Here is a 20,435-nt window from a genome sequence, read left to right as displayed (position 1 = left end):
AAAAAAAAAAAAAAAAAAGTCTTGTGAAAGCAGTAATTTAGTGATTTAATGAGTCTGATGTTCCATAGTTGGTGTTTTTTGGGGTTTTTTTGTTTTTTGTTTTTACCATTGAGGTACAGGATTGGAATCTCCTTAAATATTGTTATCTTGGTAGTCAGCAGTCACCTTGGCATTTTATGCAGGCTTTACTGCATGTTCATAGTAATGAGATTAAAACATAGTCATGCTTCAGATGCAACCCCAATAAAGCATGAGGTTATAGTTGGCCGTGGAGTGATGCTCGCTCTCTGTCCTTGCAAATTGAGTCCTCTTCACAATGGAAGATAGCTTTATATGATAATGTAAATTACTTTGTAGACCGTGAGTTTATTTTTAATAGAAAAATCTCAAACAACTGAGCAGTGGGAAGTGTCCTAAACTCTGCAGTGCATTAGGTTCACTAGATTTCTCTCATTTCTCCAGAGTCACGGACTGCACACCTCTCGGACAGGTGAACTTGGTCCATCTTTCCTTTGGTCCCCCTGGTGTGCTTTTTTTTTTTGCATGTTTGCATTTACATTTTCTTGTATTAAAGGAAACAAATTGCTCACGATTAGTGTGACAACATAAAAGGAGCAGAAGACCTGGGAAATAGTTGCTTCTAGCTGGGAAAGTCAGTTTTGTAGAAACTCACTTTTTTCAAAATGAGTTGAAACCACCACCTGCTTTGCAAGCACAAGGTCCCACTCCAAGTTTGATCCCCGGTACCCAAAAAAATGAGTTGAAGCTGGGGATTTAGCTCAGTGGTTCAGCCACCTGCCTCGAAAGTGCAAGGTCCTGAGTTAGATCCCTGGTACCAAAGAAGTAAAAATGAGTTGAAGCCAGGTGTGGTGGTACACACTTATAATCCCAGCACTGGGGAGGCTGAGACAGGGGGATCACTGTGAATTCAAGGCCAGCCTGGGCTACATAGTGAGTTCAGAGCCAGCATGAACTACAAAGCAAGACCCTGTCTCAAAAAAAAAAAAAAAAAATGAGTTGAAAGACAAAGATAGATGAACCTTGGCCAACATTTTACAAACACCTATTTGTTTTTTAAATACTCCTTGGAATGCAGGCCAACTAGAATATCTTCATTCACGTATCACTGTTCAATCATGAATCCAGAAAAAGTTAATTTGGAGAGTGCGTCTCTGATTACCAAATATATACATAATAAGACAGCTGTAAGTAGTGACAACTGATAAGTTCACTGACTAAAAACTAAAAATCATCATGTTCAGAGTTTCTAGTCAAGGTTAAGAAATAATCCTGAAGGCCAGGCATGGTGGCGCACGCCTGTAATCCCAGCACTCAGGAGGCTGAGGCAGGAGGATCGCTGTGAGTTCGAGACCAGCCTGGGCTACAAAGTGAGTTCCAGGTCAGTCTCAACTACATAGTGAGACCCTGTCTCAAAAAAAGAAAAAAAAAATCTTGGATGGGCTGGGGATTTTGCTGTGGTGCCGCCGCCTGTGTCGCAAGCACAAGGTCCCAAGTTCGATCCCCGGTACCAAAAGAAAAAGAAAAAAATAATCTTCGGCTATATCAAGTTGTCTCTACCCATTTAGATAAAAATCCACTGATGCACATCTATAATCCCAGCACTTGGGAGGCTGAGGCAGGAGTAGCAAATTCAAGGCCAGCCCAGCCTGGGTCACATAGAGAGTTCCAAGCTACCCCAGATACAGGGTGAGTCCCTGTCTTAAATAAATAAAAGTTCAAAGACCTTGCACTAAATCAGACTTGTGGTCTATTGTGGAAACCAACACTTCCTGTTGAAATAGAGTTATGTCCTGCGAACTCTTGGAGTTCTCTCCTGCATGGCCTTCTTGTTGTATGGAAGATTTATGTCCATCTATGCAGATAATATGCGATTTCTATATTGTTTCCTGTGTAGTCCATAATCTTCCTAACTCACACTGGGGACAGGAGAGGTCGAGGCGGCCAATCCTGTTATTGTGCCATATTCTCCCCTTGCTCCTCTGGGTAAGACTGACATATTTTCTCCATTGTGCGCGTCCATTGGGTATAAGGAAACTTCCTCACTCATTTGGTCTGAATTAAACTAGTGTTGAATCTCCTATATTATCTGAACGTGTTTGTGATCTGTTGTTCCATTTGGGGACACATTGCCTTTCTGGCACTGTAAGCTGTAGTCAATACTCAGACTTCAGAAAGCTGGTCAGTAATTTACATGTACGTGTCCCATACCGTAGTGTGCTTGAAGTAACCGTCCATAGTGTGTAGTAGTTTGTTAACTGTGAACTTTAACTCTCCAGTGTTTTGAGGACCTCTAGACATTCCTTGTCCTATCAAGGTGACAAAAGCAGAATGTAATTTGGGGGGAATCTTCGTGATTACTCGTAACAAGTTTTGTTTTTAAAACTAAAAAATAAAGTTAGCTGGTTTTTTAATCAGTCCATTGAATGGAGTTCTTTGTGTACAGTATTTTCAGTCTATATTACTTATATTTAGGTCACAAAAAAAGGCAGGAAAATGAAATATTACCTTTGTTCCTCTAACAGGAGGCCGGCCGAACATGAATGCTGTTCTGGGCCAGAGTTCAGGGCCAGGCGAGGTGAGTCACCGCTGCCTCTGTAAATAACCATGCCATCCAGCTCTTCACCAAGTAGAGGTTTTGCCCCGGTTTACTCCTCCATTGAAAATGATTTATTCCTGGTAAAGCCTTACTTGCCCTTGGTATAAAAAATAATTGTAAAAATCTCCAAAACACTGGAACTGGAAATGACTGTTGAGGTTCTCTAGTATTTTAATATTTATTTTTAGGCCATAGAATCTGCTGCCTGTTAAAATATAATCTTAAATGATGCCCAATGTAAAACTTATTACAAAAGAAAGAGAAAAAAGAAACAAAAGGTAAACAGCTGCTGCATTTGAAGGTGGGGGGGGACATGGGGAACAGTGGGGCTGTCACCTGCTCTGGGCACCTTTTTCCCCCCAGCCAGCCACATGGGCACTGCCCAGGTCACACAGCTGAGCCAAGCCAGCCTGGGACTAGAAGAATGGTTACTCCCTACCACTCACCACTACCCCATTAGACTGAGATCTCTCCTCTTCCTCGAGAAGTATGTTAAGATTCAAAGGCACTTGATACTGTGTTATAACACTGCAGCAGAGCTGCAGTTATTCCTGCTTTCACAGGTGCCTCTCCAAGCTGTGTTCTGGGGGGTGGCTTCTAGGTAGGACTCAGGTTCCTGGGGCCATGGGGCTTTCCCCTTCCTTAGTTGTGGTACATAGCGTCTTAGCATCAGATTCTACCTGAGCTAAAGATTGTTTGGTTAAAATAGCAATCTGGAAAACCACTACAAACACCCTAAGGAAAAAACAATGGGGAGGGCATTTGAGACAGGTAGGAACTCACTGTGTAGCCCAGGCTGGTCTCAAACTCATAGCAATTCTCCTGTCTCAGCCTCCCGAGTGCTGGGATTACAGGCGTGTGCCACCACACCCTGTGCAATGAATGTATTTTCTATGTATCAAAAATATACATTAATGGATGGGCATGTGGTGCACGCCTGTAATCCCAGCACTCAGGAGGCTGGGGCAGGAGGATCGCTGTGAGTTCGAGACCAGCCTGGGCTACACAGTGCGTTCCAGGTCAGTCTCAACTACGTAGTGAGACCCTGTCTCAAGAAACCAAAAGAAAAAAGAAAGAAAGAAAATACGTTCATTTTGGGGGACTGGTATCACATTTCGATCCTTTTTCTGTCTCCTTTCCCAGCCCTCTCTCCTGTCTCCTCCCGTCCTCAGGTCCCCTTCCCATCTCCACGGTCTATCTCCATGTTTCCGATCATCTGTTTATTTAGCTTTTTTCTTTACTAGGGTTCAAACTCAGGACCTTGCCCTTACAAGGCAGGTACCCGGTGCCACTGAGCCAAATCCCCAGCCCCCACCTTTTTTTTCTTTTCTTTTTAAGTTATTTAAATATTAGGTTTCTCATATAGGAGAAACCACGTGAAAACCATGGTTAAACCACTTAACCTTCCACGTCTGATTTGTTTCACTTGGCATTATGGTCTCAATGCGTCCATTTTCGTACAAATGACTCAACTTTATCCTTTTTGGGGTTTTTTTTTAAAGGGGTTTTGGTTTTGAAACAGGGTCTCACTCTGAAGTTCAGTCTGGCCTTGAACTCGCTATTTAGCCCAGGCTGACCTTGAACTCACAGTGATCCTCCTGCCTCAGCCTCCCAAGTGATGCAATTACAGCTGTGTGCTACCATGCCTGGCAAATTTATCCTTTTTATGGCAGAGTAGTACTCTATTGTGTATATGCCACATATCCTTTTTCCTTCCAGTATGGGGGTTTGGACTCGGGACTTTGCACTTGCAAGGCAGGCATGGCACCACTGAGCCCTCCTAAATCCTTGCCCGTATACCACATACTCTTTATCCACTCACTTGTTGGTAGACGTAAAGGCCACTCCAGGACTTAGCTATTAGTTCTGCTGCTGAAAACATGGGTGTGCATGGATCGCTGTATGATGAGAGCTTTAACTCTTTGGGGAAGACATCCAGAAGAGGTACAGTTAGGTCAAACGGGACTCCTACGTTTACTTTTCTGAGGGCTCCATACTGATTTCCAGAATAGCTGCACTGGTTTACATTCCCATCGGTAATGCAGAAGTGTTCGTTTTTTCACTCCACAGTCTTGTCAGCACTCATTGTTTTATGAGTCCTCAATTACAGACATTCTTCCTGGAGATGGAATCTCAGTTTGGTTTTGGTTTGCATTTCTCTCACAGTGAAAGATGCTGAACATTTTTTCATCTACCTATTTACCATTTGTACTTATTCAATTGCCCATTTTGGGGGTGGGTCTTTTATTTTGGAAGGTCTATTTTTTTAGTTCCTTATATATTCTAGATATTAGTCCTCTGTCCAAAGAGTAGCTGGCAAAAATTTTTCCCATTCTGTAGGTTGTCTCTTCACTCTGTTATTTCTTTTGCTGTGCAGAAGCTTTTTATTTTGATATGATCTCACTTGTTGATTGTTTGGTATTATTTCTTATCCAAACAGATTTTCTGTTCAGAAAGTCCTTGCCAATCTTTATGTCTTCGAGAGTTTTACCTATTTTATCTTCCAGTAGATTCACTGTTTCTTTTTTTATATCTAGGTTTTTGGTCCATTTTGATTTAATCTTGGGACAGGGTGAAAGATACAGATCTCTGTTCATTCTTCTGCTTGTGAATACAGTTTGGTTTTTGTTTTGTTTTCAGGACAAGGTCTCACTGTGTAGCTCAGGCTGGCTTTGAACTCACCATGTAGCCCAGGCTGGTCTTGAACTCCTCCCAGTCCTCCTGCCTCAGCCTCCCAAGTTCTGAGGTTACAGCCTTGTGCTACCACACCTGCCTCCAGTTGAATTTTCTCTAATGAACTTATTAAAACCTATCCTAAAATTTCTGTGAAAGAATAAAGAAGTACAAATAGTTAATATAACTTTTTAAAAGGTAGAGAGTGTGCCCTACCAAATATAACCTACACAGGCATCTGAGGTTAGTGCAGGAACAGATCCACCACAGAAAAGAATACATAAAGATGAACTCATGTCTATATGGGAATGTGTTATGCTATAAAGCGCCACCATAAATAAATGGAGAAAGGCTAGCAGATCTAATGAATGGTATTTGGAAAGAGGATTTAGCGTATCTGGGTAAATAAAAATTAACTTCCTGCCAAAACATATAAAATGGTAGACTCCAGATGGATTACAGACCTAAATATAGAATGTAAAACTCTAAAGTTCACAGAGTAAATTGTAAGGGAGTACCATTGTGACCTAGAGGCAGGGAAAGACTTCATAAAACTTTGCATGCATAAGCTATAAGGTAAAAGTATAGCTCGGATATATTAATATAATATATCCGAGATCGTTGACAGACAGCCGGGAAGAGATACTTTCCATCCTAACACAGGGCAGGTAATTACGATATGCAGAGAGGTTTTCTAAGTCAGCAAGGCAAGTAGCCCCACAGAAAAATGGGCTAAAAGATACGTACAACGGTTGATAGAAAAGGGGGGAAATGAGCCTCTGAAGAGACACTCTAATGCAGCAGTGAGATAACGCTGAGGGTGAAAACTGAGGGGACCTGAACTTTCACCAGCAGAACCACAGTCTGCGTCGGTCCTTCTGAGAAAGGATCGGAAGCCCTTGAGCCTGGTGGGAGGATCTCTGCCTCTGCGTGGGCGCTGCTCCTGGAAACTTCAGTTCCCGAGTACCACAGAGAGCTTCGCGTGCAGGCCCACAGGGGGCGTGCGAGGTGTCTGTTGCTCTCTAAATCCTGGGAGCTGGTTGGTGTCAGCTCCTGGGACATGAACACTGGGGGATGGCTGTGCTTTCAATGTGTCCCCCAAAGTTCATGTGTTGGACACTTGCTTCCCCAACACAACAGTAATAGGAGGTGACTAAGCCAGGAGAACTCTGCCCTCGTGAATTGATTAAGGCCGTTACTGAAGCAATACATTTGTTGTCTCGGAATTGGTTCCTTAAGAAAGTAAAATTCAGCCTCTCTCTCGCTCCCTCCCATGCCCCTTCTTTGCCCGTCTACCACAGGATGACTCAACACGAAGGTTCTCACTGGACGCTGACTCCTCCATCTTGGACTTCTCAGCCTCCAGACCCAGGAGCCAACAGTGGGTTCTGTTTATCATAATAAGCCATTGGTATTATTGGTATTCCATTGCAGCAGCACAGACTAAGACAAGAACTGTGCAGCAAGAGTAGCCATGTAGACAGCCTCGTGGATGGATCTTGAAAACACAGCTGAGGGACAAAGTAAGAATGAGATATATAAATCACCTATATTATGTAAAGCAAAATGCAGAGGCAGTAATGCATTGTGCAGTGTCTCAGTTACTTTTCTCATTGCTGAGACAAAATACCCAACACCCAAAGTTACAGGGGAAAGGTTTATTTAGCTCACAGTTCGTATAGGTTTCAGTCCATACTCAGCTGGTTCCAAGGCAGGTTGGTATATGGCAGAGGGGCAACAGTTCAGCAAAAGCAACAAGAGACCTTAACAGCGTCTTTCTGCCCCTTTTATCTTATCCAAACTGCCAGGATTAGGGCTTTGCCAAACCAATCGCTGTACTGGTTTAGTAATCATACTTACTTAATCCCAGCATCACACGCTGTAGATTCAGCCACCTCTGTAAAAGTCGCCTAGATTGCATGAGGCTTTGAGGGCCCAGCTGGGCCCAGACCATGGGATGCAGGAATATATGCAAATGAAAAGATAAGACATGAAACAAGCATGTACACAAGAGGTATCTTACATGATCAGTAGTAGTAACGTGCCACGAATTGAGACGTCTGATTTACTCTTAGATTGCATTTACCTTTCTTTAGACTATTAAAAAAAACGATTAATACCTCTATCTCCTTCCTTACCTTGATTCTATGTTAAGATTAGTTAAAATTTGCATGTTATGTAGGGACAGGGATTTAGCTCAGTGGTTCTGCCAGCTGCCTCACAAGTGCAAGGTCCCAAGTTCGATACCCCAGTACCAAAAAAAAAAAAAAAAAAAAAAAAAAAAAACGTGTAATACCACCCTGTAAAAATAACCTGTGGGGAGGAATTTGGCACAGTGGTTCCACTGCCTGCTTTGCAAGCGCAAGGGCCAGAGTTTAATCCCCGGTACCACAAAAAAAATTTTTTTTCTTGCATGTTATATGCTAGGGATGTGGCCCAACAATATAGAGCTAGCCTAGTATGCTTAAGGCCCTGGGTTAGATCTCCAGCAACACTAAATAAATTGTTGATTGATTAATTGATTGATTGCTACTTTCTCTATTATTGTTGTGATATGTTTAAGTGAAATCCAGATTTTTTTCAGAGGTAGTTGTGCCTTTCATTTTAGGATAAGTATTTCAGACAAGTACCAGATACTGCCTGTTCTGTGGGTACCTGTTATGTAAAAATGTGGAGCTTTTCCCAAGGAAGGTTACGTAAATTATCTATTGAATTTGCTCCCATTTTCCGAGAAAAACACATGGTGCTATTTCACCCTTTTCTGAGCTACAAATGAATGAATGCTACGTGTACTTTGACTCTAGCGCCACCATGTTCTTTTCATTCACAAAAGTAGTAAGGTCACTTCTCAACCGGGTGCCATCTTTCTTCGGTGTCTTTTGAATAATTGGGATTTTTAATGGAAAATTATATAATCTTCTGTGCTAGAGACTTGAGCATGCTTGTTCACCCCAAAGGAGGAAATTAGACTAAAAATGATTTCTCAGAGGCTGGCTGAGTGAGCCCTATGAATAAGAACTTGTGTGGGCCCATTTTCTAGTCTTCTATTCCTTATTTCCTTAAGGATTTTAGTAATTTATCCTATCTTATTAGAAATTTCTGGTAACTGTTGGGAAGTCTGGAAATTTGTCTCCTTTGTAAATGAGCAGCCTTGCTTGGGCATCGAGGACATCACCTGTGCAGCCTGTTAACCTGGGATATACTGTGAGCCCAGAGCTTGTGAGAGGCTCAGAGCTGCCCTCCTGCTCAGACCTGGTCCTTGGTTTCTGGCAACTATCCATGAAAGAACGGAACACCTTAAAATGTGTTTTCTTGGAGAGAGGTTTGCTAAGTGTTCGTGCTGGAGAAAATTAAACTGCAGGTTTACTAAAAGTCCACTGAAGCACATGTTAGGAATACATTGCTTCCTAACAAATCACCCCAACATTTAGTGGCACAGACACCCACAAAATGTAGTACTCTTGTTTTTTTGTTTTTTTTAGTACCAGGGATTGAACTTGGGACCTTGTACTTGCAAGGCAGGCAGTGGCACCATTGAGCTAAATCCCCAGCCCAAAATGTAGTACCCTTGTGTCTTCCAGGGCCTCACTCGGTACCTTGCCCATTGCAAATGCTCAGGAAGTGTTTACTTAAATGAATTCACACCCATGGCTAAATGAGCCCATGCGGTGTGTCCCAGAATAGATGACTTCCAGTCACCAGGGAGTGCATTTCACAAAAGCCAGCTTCAAACATCAGGAAGAGCTTTCCGAGAGCAGCACGGTGGCTCTCCAGATGACGGCCGTGTCTACAAATAATTGTGTCTTATCTTTTAAAATTCTTGTCAGACACAAGACAAACCTGATCAGAGTTCTCTCACTGCCAGAGATTACTGCCAGCTCCCCGTGGCTGTGTTCATCTCATTTGTCTGAGAGCAATTTCAAAATCCCCACTGGGATCCTGAAAGGGACAGAGATGAGGACTCCGCCTCCAAAGGCAAATGGCCAGACCACAAGATAGATTTCTCCTGGTGTTTTCATCGCATTGAAGGTTTTTATCTTTTATTATCTGAGACTCTTGGATCATTAATGGTAGCCACACCGCAAATGTGGAATCCATGTTCCAATTATCCAAAACTAAAGTTGTCAAAAGAAAAAACAAATTCTTTCAAAGAGAGGACTTTTTTTAAAGCCAAATTAAACCTCTCCTAAGCGTGGGTGTCAGGTGTTATGTCCCAGCAACTGTAAATCTGACTTACATACAGGGATCTCATTTCTCTCGTTTATTGCCATGTTGTCAGGGCGTTACACACACTGTTCTCCTCTGAAATCTTGTAGTGCTGTGGAACTGAATTGTGATTATTCTTAATTCTGAAGCTAGAGCAATGCCTCATCCCCAGTGCCTGCACTATGCCTGTTGCAGGTTAGCTCTGGAGAATGGGCGGTTGGGTGGGTGGATGGATGCACAGGCCACAGAAACTCTCAGGGTGGAGTCGTCACGGGAAGCTGAACTCAGGGAAAAGGAGTCCTCATGAGAGAGAAGAGGTAAATGAAGCAGGAATGAAAGAGTAGGCCTCATGCAAGTAAAGACAGAGGGGAAAGAGCCTGAAGAAAAAAGAGCCTGAGTCAAAGAACAGCAAAGAGCAGAGTCACTGACAGGGCCCAGACAGCAATAAAGGGCTGTGATAAAGAGAGAGGGGAGTTTGGACCTTCCCCTGCCTCCCCTGGTTTATAGGGGGTGGGGAGGTGCAGGTGGGGTGTGCAGGACAGCTGGGCTGGGGCAGGGCTGCAGCAAGGAGGAACAGGCAAGGGGCCCAGGGAGGGGCCTTCTCCCAGAGTCCAGGTGGTGAGATCTCTGCAGAGAGTTCAAATCCCAGGTTTAGTGGCAAACAGGCCTGGAGTCGGATAGTGACTCAGTGCTGTCTGATGTGAGCAAGATTCCTAATCCCAGCCTTTTGGAGCTTCGGTTTCCTCAGCTGTAAAGTGGGAATAATAATAGAACACTTGTAGTTCAGATTAGTAATAACACCTGCAAATCACTCAGTGAGTTGTATACAATATGCTCTAAATAAGTAACAAATGTTACTTAATAGGAAGTAATATTATCAATAAAAAGTTTTATTATTAATAGGAATAGTCAGTGGTGGATATGGGAAAGCGAGAAAACCAGGCCAACCTTCGTATTGTGCCTCTTGGGAGAATGTCTCTCACTGATCCTTAAAGTGGGAAGAAAAGACTTCTGTTTCAGGGCTTTGCATTTCCTTGCAGGATAGAAACAGTCAGGATCTCCGTGGGGAAATAAGGTCTCGGGTTGGAATCTAAGTGAAGTGCCACCAAGTCTTCCGGGAGAGAAGCAAACCTGAGGCCTGGCATCCCTCCCAAGGGTGCTTCCGGGAGCAGTTTCTGGCCTCAGACTGCCATTCCGTGAAGAGTGCAGTAAACAGGTCCAAACAAAGTGAGACCTGGCCCCTGCACAACCTGCAGCCCGACTCAGCTGCCCCTGCACTGTGGCTATGGGCTCCTGACGGGGTTCCCTACACCTGAGTCCACACTGGGCATGGTCCAACCTGACATTCTGTATTCCAGTTATTATGGGTTTAACTACTAATTTATTTATTGTAACCAATTTGACCTTCGGACGTTGTTGTTTTCAAAGCATTTTCACACCCATTCTCTCTTAGTCTTTCCACTAACCCAGAAGGAAAGCAGTGAGGTATTTTACTATTTTTAGAGACCAAAACACTGTTGTCAAATGCAACAGCAAGTTGAGGAAGTGCTGGGACGGCACTCTGGGGCCTGCACCCTGGTGAGGATCTCTTCCATAAACCTCCAGCTAGTCACCTCTCCCTGCCGTGGCCACAGCTGGCCAGAAAAGCAGAGTCCAGCCAGCCGTGGTAGCGCATGCCTGTAACACCAGCTACTTAGGAGGCTGAGGCAGGAGAATCATGAGTTTGAGCCCAGCCTGGACAACTTAGGGTGAGCCTCTCTTAAAATAAAATAAAGGACTGAGGTTGCCGCTCACTGCTCCCTGGGTTCAGTCCCCAGTAGCGCGCGCGCACACACAAGCACACACAAGCACACACACACACACACACACACACACACACACACACACACACACACACACAAAAGTCCGTGTGAGGCAGAGCTGGGGTCGTGACACACACCTGTGATCCCAGCACTCAGGTGCTGAAGTAGGAGGATCACTGTGAGCGCAAGGCCAGCCTCGGGTTCAAAGTGAGACCCTGACCAAAAAAAAATAAATAAAATCCATATAAGGCACAGGATACTATAAGGCAATTAAGTTCATTTTGCAAATCAAACTTATTTTTAAAAATCTATTTAGTGCTAAGTGTTGATGAACAGGAGTGGCCCACAGAGCTGTGGGTGTGAAAAAACAAGAGTCCAGGCAAGGCTGGGAAGGCAGGCAGGCCACAGAGCAGGGCCATCACGACATGGGAAGAGGGACGGATGGTCAGCTGGGGAGTGTTGCTGAAGTCTCTGCCCGGGGCTTGTGCCCCCGAAGGCCCATCACCTTCTCCACCCTCACACAAGAAGGCTCTTACCGCTTCCACCCTACCGTGGGGCTATCCAGCCATGCAGAGCCGGAGCGGCCCAGGGCCAAACTCTCCGGACACCTTTGGGGGGTTCACGTCCTACCCAAGCCTCCATTTCCTTCAGGTGAAGGGCAGCGCTGGTGTTCGCCTCATGGGATTGTCCACTGAAGGGGATTCTGTGTGTAACACAGGCTCCCTAAATGTGACCTGTAATTTTTACTTTTTGGTATTTGCCACAAGCAAAGTTTTTAATCTCATCCATTCATCCTCTGTCGTGTGTGTGTGTGTGTGTGTGTGTGTGTGTGTGTGTGTGTGTGTTACTGGGGCTCAAACTCAGGAGTGCTTTACCACTGAGCTACATCCCAGTCCTTTTGTTTTCAGTTTTGAGTCAGGGTCTTGCTAAGTCGCCCAGGTGGGAATGAAACTCACACCCCTCCTGCCCAACCTCCCAAAGTGCTGGAACTACAGGTGTGTGCCACCGTGCCCAACTTCACCTTCATCTAGTCAGGAATTCATTCATTCCTCCTCTCTCTCTCTCCTCCCTCCTTTCTGTGGTACTGGTGATCAAACATGGGGCTTTTGCACTAAGCTGAGACTTGCTGGGCTCAACCTTGCATCTTCCTGCCTCAGCCTCCTTGCATCCCAGAGTGCTGGGATGGCAGGGGTGTGTCACCACGCCCAGCTTACCTATTCATTCCTGACTGTCTGCTGGACATCCAGTATGTTTAGACAACTGTGCTCGGTGCCAGGAAGGCTGCAAGGTGAACACTACCCCAGAAGTTACGATCCATTAGGAGAGAAAAACTATCACCAGCGACCTCTCTAAGTTGAAGAAGTATAATCTACACCCTATTTGGACATAGAAACACCTGGGTCTGTCGGTCAAGCTTAGTCTTGGCTTTGAAAGATTACATGAAGTTCAGAGGCTGCAAGGAGAATCAAACCAAAATCCCCTTTCCCTTCCCAGTGCCAAAGGAGGCTGGAGCCCAGGGAAGGGAAACTACGGGGTTGTGTTGGTTTGCTAAGGCTGTCATTACCAGGCAGCACAGAATGGGTGGCCTACGGGACAGAAGTTTGTTTTCCTCTCATTTCTGGAGGGCAGAAGTTCAGGGTAGGTGTCAGCAGTGAGCAATGCCAGCTTCCAGGGGCCCTCCCTATATGACTTGGAGACAGTGATCTTCCTCTCTTGCCCCTCCTGCACCGGTGCTCTCACCCCTCTTACAAGGGTGCCCCTCATACTGCCGTAGGGTACCCAATGGCCTGGGGTTACCTTTGTCATCCCATTAAGGTCCTGCCTTTAAATGGTCCCATTCTGAAGGACAGATGCTCCTCGGCTTGCAGTGGAGCTGACCTGACCAGCTTGTCACAAGCCGGAAATATGGAAAACGCATTTACTGCCCCAACCCGCTGAGTGGCCCGGAACACTGCCGGTACCACTCGTTGCCCCTCGTGAACCTGCCTAAGCCTTGGTCGTCACCAGGCGAGGTACCCTCCTCGGTGTCCTAGAGAGCCATTAGCCTTCAGGTGGGAGAGGTGACTGCCTGCAGCGGGGTGGAGGAGGGCGGATGTCCTGCGGGCGGTGGGTCACTAGCTGAGTGCTCAGTGACACCCTGAGCTGGGAGAGGAGAGCGCTCTGGTCTGGGGACCGCCCTTGTCAGGTCACGCCCTCCCTACAGCCTCAACCCTAGTCCCACACTGGCACCATCTGGTCACCTCGTAAACAAGCAGGACGGTCTGGCTCCCCCTGGAGGCCTGGTGCTGTGACTGAGCCCAGCAGCTGGGCAAGTCTTTCCCAGTGCCCAGCGGTTCCCAAGGTCAACTGGGTGTGAGACTCCTGGGGTGGAGGTTGCCCAAGTTTGCCCAAGTGTACATCCTCTCTCCTCAGATCCACTTTCTGAGCCTTTAGGGTCATTGTAAATGTGTCCATTGAACAAAATGTCCACTTACAATACTAAAGTTACTTTTCCCCCTTACTAGGGATTGAACCCAGGGCCTTCACACTGAGCCACAACCTCAGCCCTTTCTTCTTCCTCCTTTTCTTCCTCTTCCTCTTCTTCTTCCTCTTCCTTCCCCCTCTTCCCCTTCTCCTCCTCCTTTTTCATTCTGACACCAGGTCTTGCTAAGTTTCCCAGGCTGGGTTCGACTTGCAATCCTCCTGCCTCAGCCTCCCAAAGTGCTGGTTCTTCCCAGCCTTGGGCACTGCCCTGCATCCCCCCACCTCTTCCCTGTAGCTGTAACTCCTTGTTCTGATACAGATAAAATTGACCATTATTTCCTGTAAACAAAGTTTATGACACTCTGTTCTCATATGATTCATAAGACTGTCTTCTTTCAAGGCTAAATTACAAAACTGTCTGGCCTTGTCCTGTTTCTGTTAGCTCACTTAACATCACTAGAAAGACCAACCCCTTCAACCAAACGTATGAAAACGGGAGCTTCTCCTTTGCTTTTTGCTCCTTCTTTGGACATTAGTCTGCTGAGCTGGTGTTCACCTAAAATAACGTCTTCGTGTTTCCTACTGATCTCCTCTGTCTCTGGGACTCTGTAACACTGGTATTACGGGTGGTTTATGATGACTCTTCATTTGCACAGCCCATTACTGTTGGACCCAGTAATGGTTCGTCCTCGCCACAAGCCCACGGTGTGGCCGTGGGCCTCAAGCTCCCCGTCTCCCATCGGCCTCCTGGGTAACTGGGGTTAGAGTGTGGGCCGCTGCACCCAGCGGATCATCTCTTAGTCATTGCAGCACATAAAAGGCACTGGGTAAATATTCACTGAATGAATTATGGAAAAGAAAACTAAAACCCAGAGATTAGCACAGCGACCTCAGAGGTCACACAGCAAGTAAGTGGAGCGGCAGTTGACTTGGGCCTTCTCTTCAGCTCATGTGCTTTCTCCTCTGACTCCGGGGTCCTGAGGTGACCCTGCAGGTCAGGCGGGCCCAGTAGATAGCAGGGAGGAGGATCCGGTAGCTGGGTGGTTGGGAATGCTCTCGCTGCAGCCAGGAACCTCTGAACACCAGGTTCCTCATCAAAGAGGAGTGGCTTCTGCTGATGATTAAGGGCTTAATTTATAGCTTCTCGTTTTCATTCTGGGAATAGAAGGTTTTCCCTTTAATTGCCTGCAAGTAGTTTGGGCTAATTCCTAAAATGTAGCATAAAAATGAGGAAGCTGTCAGGGAGTTACCTGGGCCAGCTGTGTAACAGGACAGCCCGGGGAGCCAAACTTTCCACGGAGCTGGGGGAGACCTCAGAGACCACACAGCCAGCCTGCTGGTCACAGGTGGGAAGGAAGCCTGAGGCCCAGAGGGGCCGCACTGCTTGCTGGGGCTCCAGCCCCTGATTCCAGCCCCGTCACTGTCTACACTCCTCACCCTCCATCCTCGGGTGCTCCAGGGTGAAACTGGAGCGGCCCCAGGCAGAAGAGCACATGGGAGCCTCCTGAAGGCCTCATCTCCCAGCACCACGCAGCACACAGCACACAGCACACAGCCATCAGGGAGCAGCGCAGGAAAAAGCGCTGAGTAATCGGAGCCACGACCTGAGTGCTCCCTCTGCTCCCTTGGTTGAGAAACAAGGAACTGATTTCAAAAGCAGTTGTCCTAAGTGTCTCCTGTGTGTGTGTGCGTGTGTGTGTGTGTGATGAATCAGTGTGGAGTTGGTTTCCCTGCATTGGTGAGTTCTCTGTGCTTCTTTCTCTGCTGAAATTGCATTTTAATCCTACATGACATTTGGCTGGTTTCCCCAGCAACCATCTCAAAAGCCATAAACTGCAGATTAAGGCTCTGAGGGTTGAAGCAGGAGACTGGACAATTCGGGCTGAGATTAAAAACCCAGACGTTCAAAGGCTGGTCCATAGCAACATCCTCTGCGAGTGAGAGCGAGGAGGACCCGCGAGGAAATGGCAGTCTCTTCTTCCTTTCATGTGTGTGTGTGTGTGTGTGTGTGTGTGTGTGTGTGTGTGTGTGGTGCTGGGGAATGAACCCAGGCCCTGTGCATACTAGACAAGTGCTGTACCACTGAGTCACATCCCACAGCCCTCTTTTCTTTTCTTTAGTATAGATGTCCTATTTTATTTGCTTTTGGTTTTTTGAGACAGGATATCGCTGGCTTTGACCTCACTGTGTAGCCCAGGCTGACCTTGAACTTGAGAGGATCCTCCTGCCTCAGCCTCGATGTGCTGTTTACTAATTCAAAGAAGGCTACAGTCACTCATCCACCAAACATGCTTTGTTCCTAAATACATTCCCTTATGTAGAATGAAGTGTAACACTCCACGGCCCTCACACTGCACTGATGTCCTCCTCCAGGGTGATGGGGACTGTGAACGCTTAGGGTGTGAGAAGACGCCCCTTCACTGAGCCAAGATAACTGCTGCTCAGGCTCTGGCCTCATCCATCTAAGAAAGCACTTTTTCCTGAGGGAACAGCGAACTGACAGCACTAATACAAAATCTGGCCAATTCAATGACTGGCAGCATCGCTTTAGAAATTATGAGACATTTAGGTAAATAAAACTATAACCATAAATAGGAGAAAAGGGTTACTACTGTCTTCTTTCAGGACAGTGCCACATTCCTGGTTTTTTGTTTGTTTTTTTTGAGACAAGGTCTCACTATGTAGTTGATCCTCCTGCCTCAGCCTCCCAAGTGCTGGGATTATAGGCGTGCACCACCTCGCCTGGCACAGTGCCACATTCTTAAAGTTCCTTGTTATTCTGGGGAGTAGAAAGGACTTCTGCACTTTTTTCAAATATCTTCATGCTAAAAATTAGTTATTTTGTGTAGCCTCATTAATGAAATTGCAAAAGTATTACAAAAACTAAAATTTATTTGTCTCAGAGTAATACACTTTAAACAGATAATTTTCAAAATATATGCCTCAGGACCAGGGATATAGCTCGGTGGTGCCACCGCCTCCCTCGCAAACACAAGGCAACAAGTTCGGTCCCTGGTACCAAAAAATGAAAAGTCTCAAACAATGTAAATGTAAAAATTCATTTAGCATCTTGTGTGTGTGGTGCTAGAGATAGAACCCAGGGCTTTGTGCATGTGAGGCAAGCACTCTACTACTCAGCTACTTCCCCAACTCTTTATTTTTAGAGACAAGGTCTCACTAAGTTGTCCACTAAGTTGGCCTCAAATTTGGGAGCCTTGTTCCTTCATTTCCTACTATTAAATATTCTAGCACCCAGAATGCATATGGTACATATTTGTTGGTAATTTTGCAGGCAGTTTTCATTGACTTATAAAACTATCTTTCTATAGCCGGGCGTGGTGGTGCACTCCTGTAATCACAGCTCTCAGAGGCTGAGGCAGGAGGATCACTGTGAGTTCGAGACCAGCCTGGGCTACCTGGTGAGTTCCAGGTCAGTCTCAACTACATAGTGAGACCCTGTCTCAAAAAGAAAAAAACAAAAAAAAACAAAAACTGTGTTTCTATAAACATCATCTTTACAGGGGAAAAAAAGGAAAATCCCCACTTTATTTACATGCCACCAGATTTCCCTCAACCTGCATCAGTGCACAGGGACACTTGTCCATAGTTGTAAGAGTCTGCATGTTTATTTCCATCCTGCTTGCCTATGTGGTTCCACACGCTGGGAATCCTGAATGTTCTGGGTATCTGGCACCTTGTGATGAGACATGGTAAGAGCTCAGCAGTGCTCTGTCCTTTGGAAGTGTGCACATGTCCAGATGCAAGACCCAGGCACGATGCCTGCATCTCAGGCTCAGCCTGTGTGGGTGTAAGGGCCAAGGAGACAAGGAGGCCCCGGAGCTGCCTCCTGCTGGACCGGGAGGATCACTGTTCTGGTCACAGCAGCCTCCGACTACCCCAGGACCTTCTTTGAACCTCCCCTATCAGCAGTGGCTATCCACCTGTCCTCCAGAGCACAGCCCAAAGCTGTCCTCTCCTCTCCAACTCCCACAGACACGTGTCCGTGCACCCTCCCACCCGCGCCCCTCCACTCCACCCTCGGCCAGCCACGGTGCTCTGCTCACCCTCAGGCCCGAGCGGTCGCCTTCCTCTGCTCCCTCCCATTAAAATCTCAGCTCCTCACTCTGGCCTGCAAGACCTCACAGCATCTGACCCCTGCCATCCTGTGCACTCTCCTCTCAGCCCTCTGCCCAGTCACCACACGGCCTCGCGGCCCCTGCACCTGACACCTGACTGTCCCGCCGCCCCAGCTGTCTGTCTTCTCCTCGCAGATGGTGCTTATCCCTAACACTCGCTGAAGGCACCCAGGGTCCCCTAATGCCTGATAACTGCATGATGGTAGTTCCTTCACAGAACTTCCTGCAGATGAATTTTCTTCCAGGTTCCTATCTCTGACTGGGGGCCACCGGTCCCTGTACCTCCCCCAACATGAGGCCCACAGGGCAGGGAGGGGCATCATGGACTTTGACTTGCCTCTCCAACGTCCCTCGGTGGACATTCTGAGAGCTCATTGAATGAATAAGCTGGAGGTGAAGGCCACCTAGCACCTTTCCACATTCACACCGCCAAGGCCTGGCTCCCTGGGCATCTGGCCCTGGCTCTGGGGATGGCCTGGTGAAGGGAGGGCGCTGGCCCAAGTCCTTCAGGGCAGGCATCAGAGGCCACCGTGACAGAGATGTTCTCGGCTGAGTGGTGGGGTCAGGGAGGAAGGAAAAGGGGGGGTGTCAAGGACAGAAGGGTCACCAAACCTCTCAGAGGAGGACCTCGTCAGAGACGTCAGGGACCCCTTTGAGTCAGTGGCCCCCTCCCCAGTGGGTACGACACAGCACACACAAGTATCTCATCTGCTGTCCTCTCCAAACTCCTGAGGTGAGCCCAAGATGTCAGTTTTCACTTTCCAGAAGGAGAATGAGTCTCAGAGAGGTTTTAAACTGCTCCACCTTGTGATCAGTAAGCTACGGGGACAGGATTTGAACCTAAGACCATGGGACTGTTGAGTACTTGCCAGAAAGAACCTCTGGATTCACCCTAAAGGGGCTCTAAGTGCCCTGATAGTTCTTTGGAACGGGACCTCAGGCTCAGGGCAGTCTCCCCAGGATTCTCCCTTTCCCAGCTCCTCCTGTGGCCAGGGTTGTTCCCCACCACAGGGGGCTACTGCTGCTGAGGAATCCATTTCCTTCCTGTCTTAGAGATGAAGAATTATAGAATTGGGCTTCTCATTGGTGTTAATTAACACCCTTGGCGTTTCCTATGACAACACAGCAAACCCTCACGACTATACACACCACACTCAGTCCATAACTAATCACTCCCTGGATAGAATTCGGAAAGAGGAAGGACCCTTGGGGGTACTCCTGGTCTGTCATTCACATGCTGTGGACTTTCAGGCAACTCACCTCTGCTTCTGAAGCCTCAGCTTCCCTGTTTGCACAAAGAGGGGGTTCAGCCGGTAATCCCAGCACTCCTGTAATCCCAGCACTCAGGAGGATGCTGTGAGTTCAAGACCAGCCAGGGCTACCTAGTGAGTTCCAGGTCAGTCTCAACTACATAGTGAGACCCTGTCTCAAAAAACCAAAACAAAGCAATGAAAAGAAAACCACAAAGAGGGGGTTATGATTCCCTTGAGAGCTATTCTCTCTTTCATAAATACTATTTGAGAGAGTTCGGGCACCTGGGAGACAAGACACCAGACCATCTACCAGAGAGAGGCGCCTTGACTGTGTGGTCGGAGTTTTGACACTTGCCAGCTGCCAATGCTCAGTTCTTCCTGGTCTGTGCTTATCTAAATCCCACTGTGTCCCCAAGCCCTTCAATCAAAGCTGCATCCTACTTTCAAGACATATACACAGGTTTCCAGAACTCATATTAGTATACAAGCAAAGGGTGAACAAAAAACACAGTGAATTTTTTTTTTTTTTTTTTTTTTTGGTAGGCGGGGATCAAATTCATGACCTCCGGCTTGTGAGGCAGGAGGTGGCACCACTGAGCTACATCCCCTGCCTGAATGTTTAAATTTTAAAATTTTAAATGTTTAAATTGTTTAAAGTATTACATCAGAAGACACAGTGCCATCAACGCCCCTCTAAGCAGCCCCCGCCTCATTTCTAACACACATCCCCTCCCTCCTGCCACTCTCTAAAGCAGTCCCAGAGGTCCTCTTTCCTGTCTTTTAGAGATGTGATCAAAACTACAGTGAATAGCTCAGTGGCACAGCGCCTGCCTCCAAAGCCAGAGGTCCTGACTTCGACCCCCGGTTTAAAAAAAAAAAAAAGTGACTGCTGCTGCTGTCAGCCAACCAGAGGCAGCTTCGAAAAAACAAAACAAAACAAAGCAAAAACCAATATGGTGTATCTTTATCCACTTTATTCCCAGGGTCCAGCACCATGCAACTTCTGGCTCTTCCTCAAAGTCAAAATGGCCACAAAAGGTAAACGTTTTGAATGAGTCAGACATTGAGGCAGCCAGGGCAGAGCAGCTAGAGATGGGAAAGAGGACTTCCAGAGCTGCTTCACAAAGTGGCGGAGGACAACGGCCCAAGTGTGTTCAAGGGAGAGGACGCATTCCGAGTGAGGTGACGGCAGTGTGTCTTTTACTGTAACAGCTTCCTAAAATCTGAGCACACCTCGTATCTGTGGGGCCCCCGCCTCTGCTTCCGTCCTCCCCGCGAGGAGTCG

The 20,435-nt window shown here is 46.7% G+C and overlaps 1 protein-coding gene across 3 annotated transcripts in view; it reads left to right on the top strand.

Annotated features, from left to right (window-relative positions):
• Rcan3 (RCAN family member 3) overlaps positions 1 to 6,941 on the top strand; it is a 37,171-nt gene extending 30,230 nt beyond the window's left edge. For all 3 annotated transcript variants that reach the window (XM_010633756.2, XM_010633775.3, XM_010633766.3), the window contains 2 exons: positions 2,544 to 2,596; positions 6,592 to 6,941. In XM_010633756.2, coding sequence (XP_010632058.1) covers positions 2,544 to 2,596; positions 6,592 to 6,762 — 224 coding nt within the window. In that variant the 3' untranslated portion in view covers positions 6,763 to 6,941. The remainder of the gene's footprint in view (positions 1 to 2,543; positions 2,597 to 6,591) is intronic.
• Positions 6,942 to 20,435: the final 13,494 nt, after the last annotated feature.

The sequence above is a fragment of the Fukomys damarensis genome, unplaced genomic scaffold (assembly GCF_012274545.1).
Source record: "Fukomys damarensis isolate Sample0158 unplaced genomic scaffold, DMR_v1.0_HiC HiC_scaffold_23, whole genome shotgun sequence".
NCBI classification, from domain to species: Eukaryota; Metazoa; Chordata; class Mammalia; order Rodentia; family Bathyergidae; genus Fukomys; species Fukomys damarensis.
Note: the sequence above shows the minus strand (reverse complement) of the source record. Positions and strands in the feature narration are given on the sequence as shown.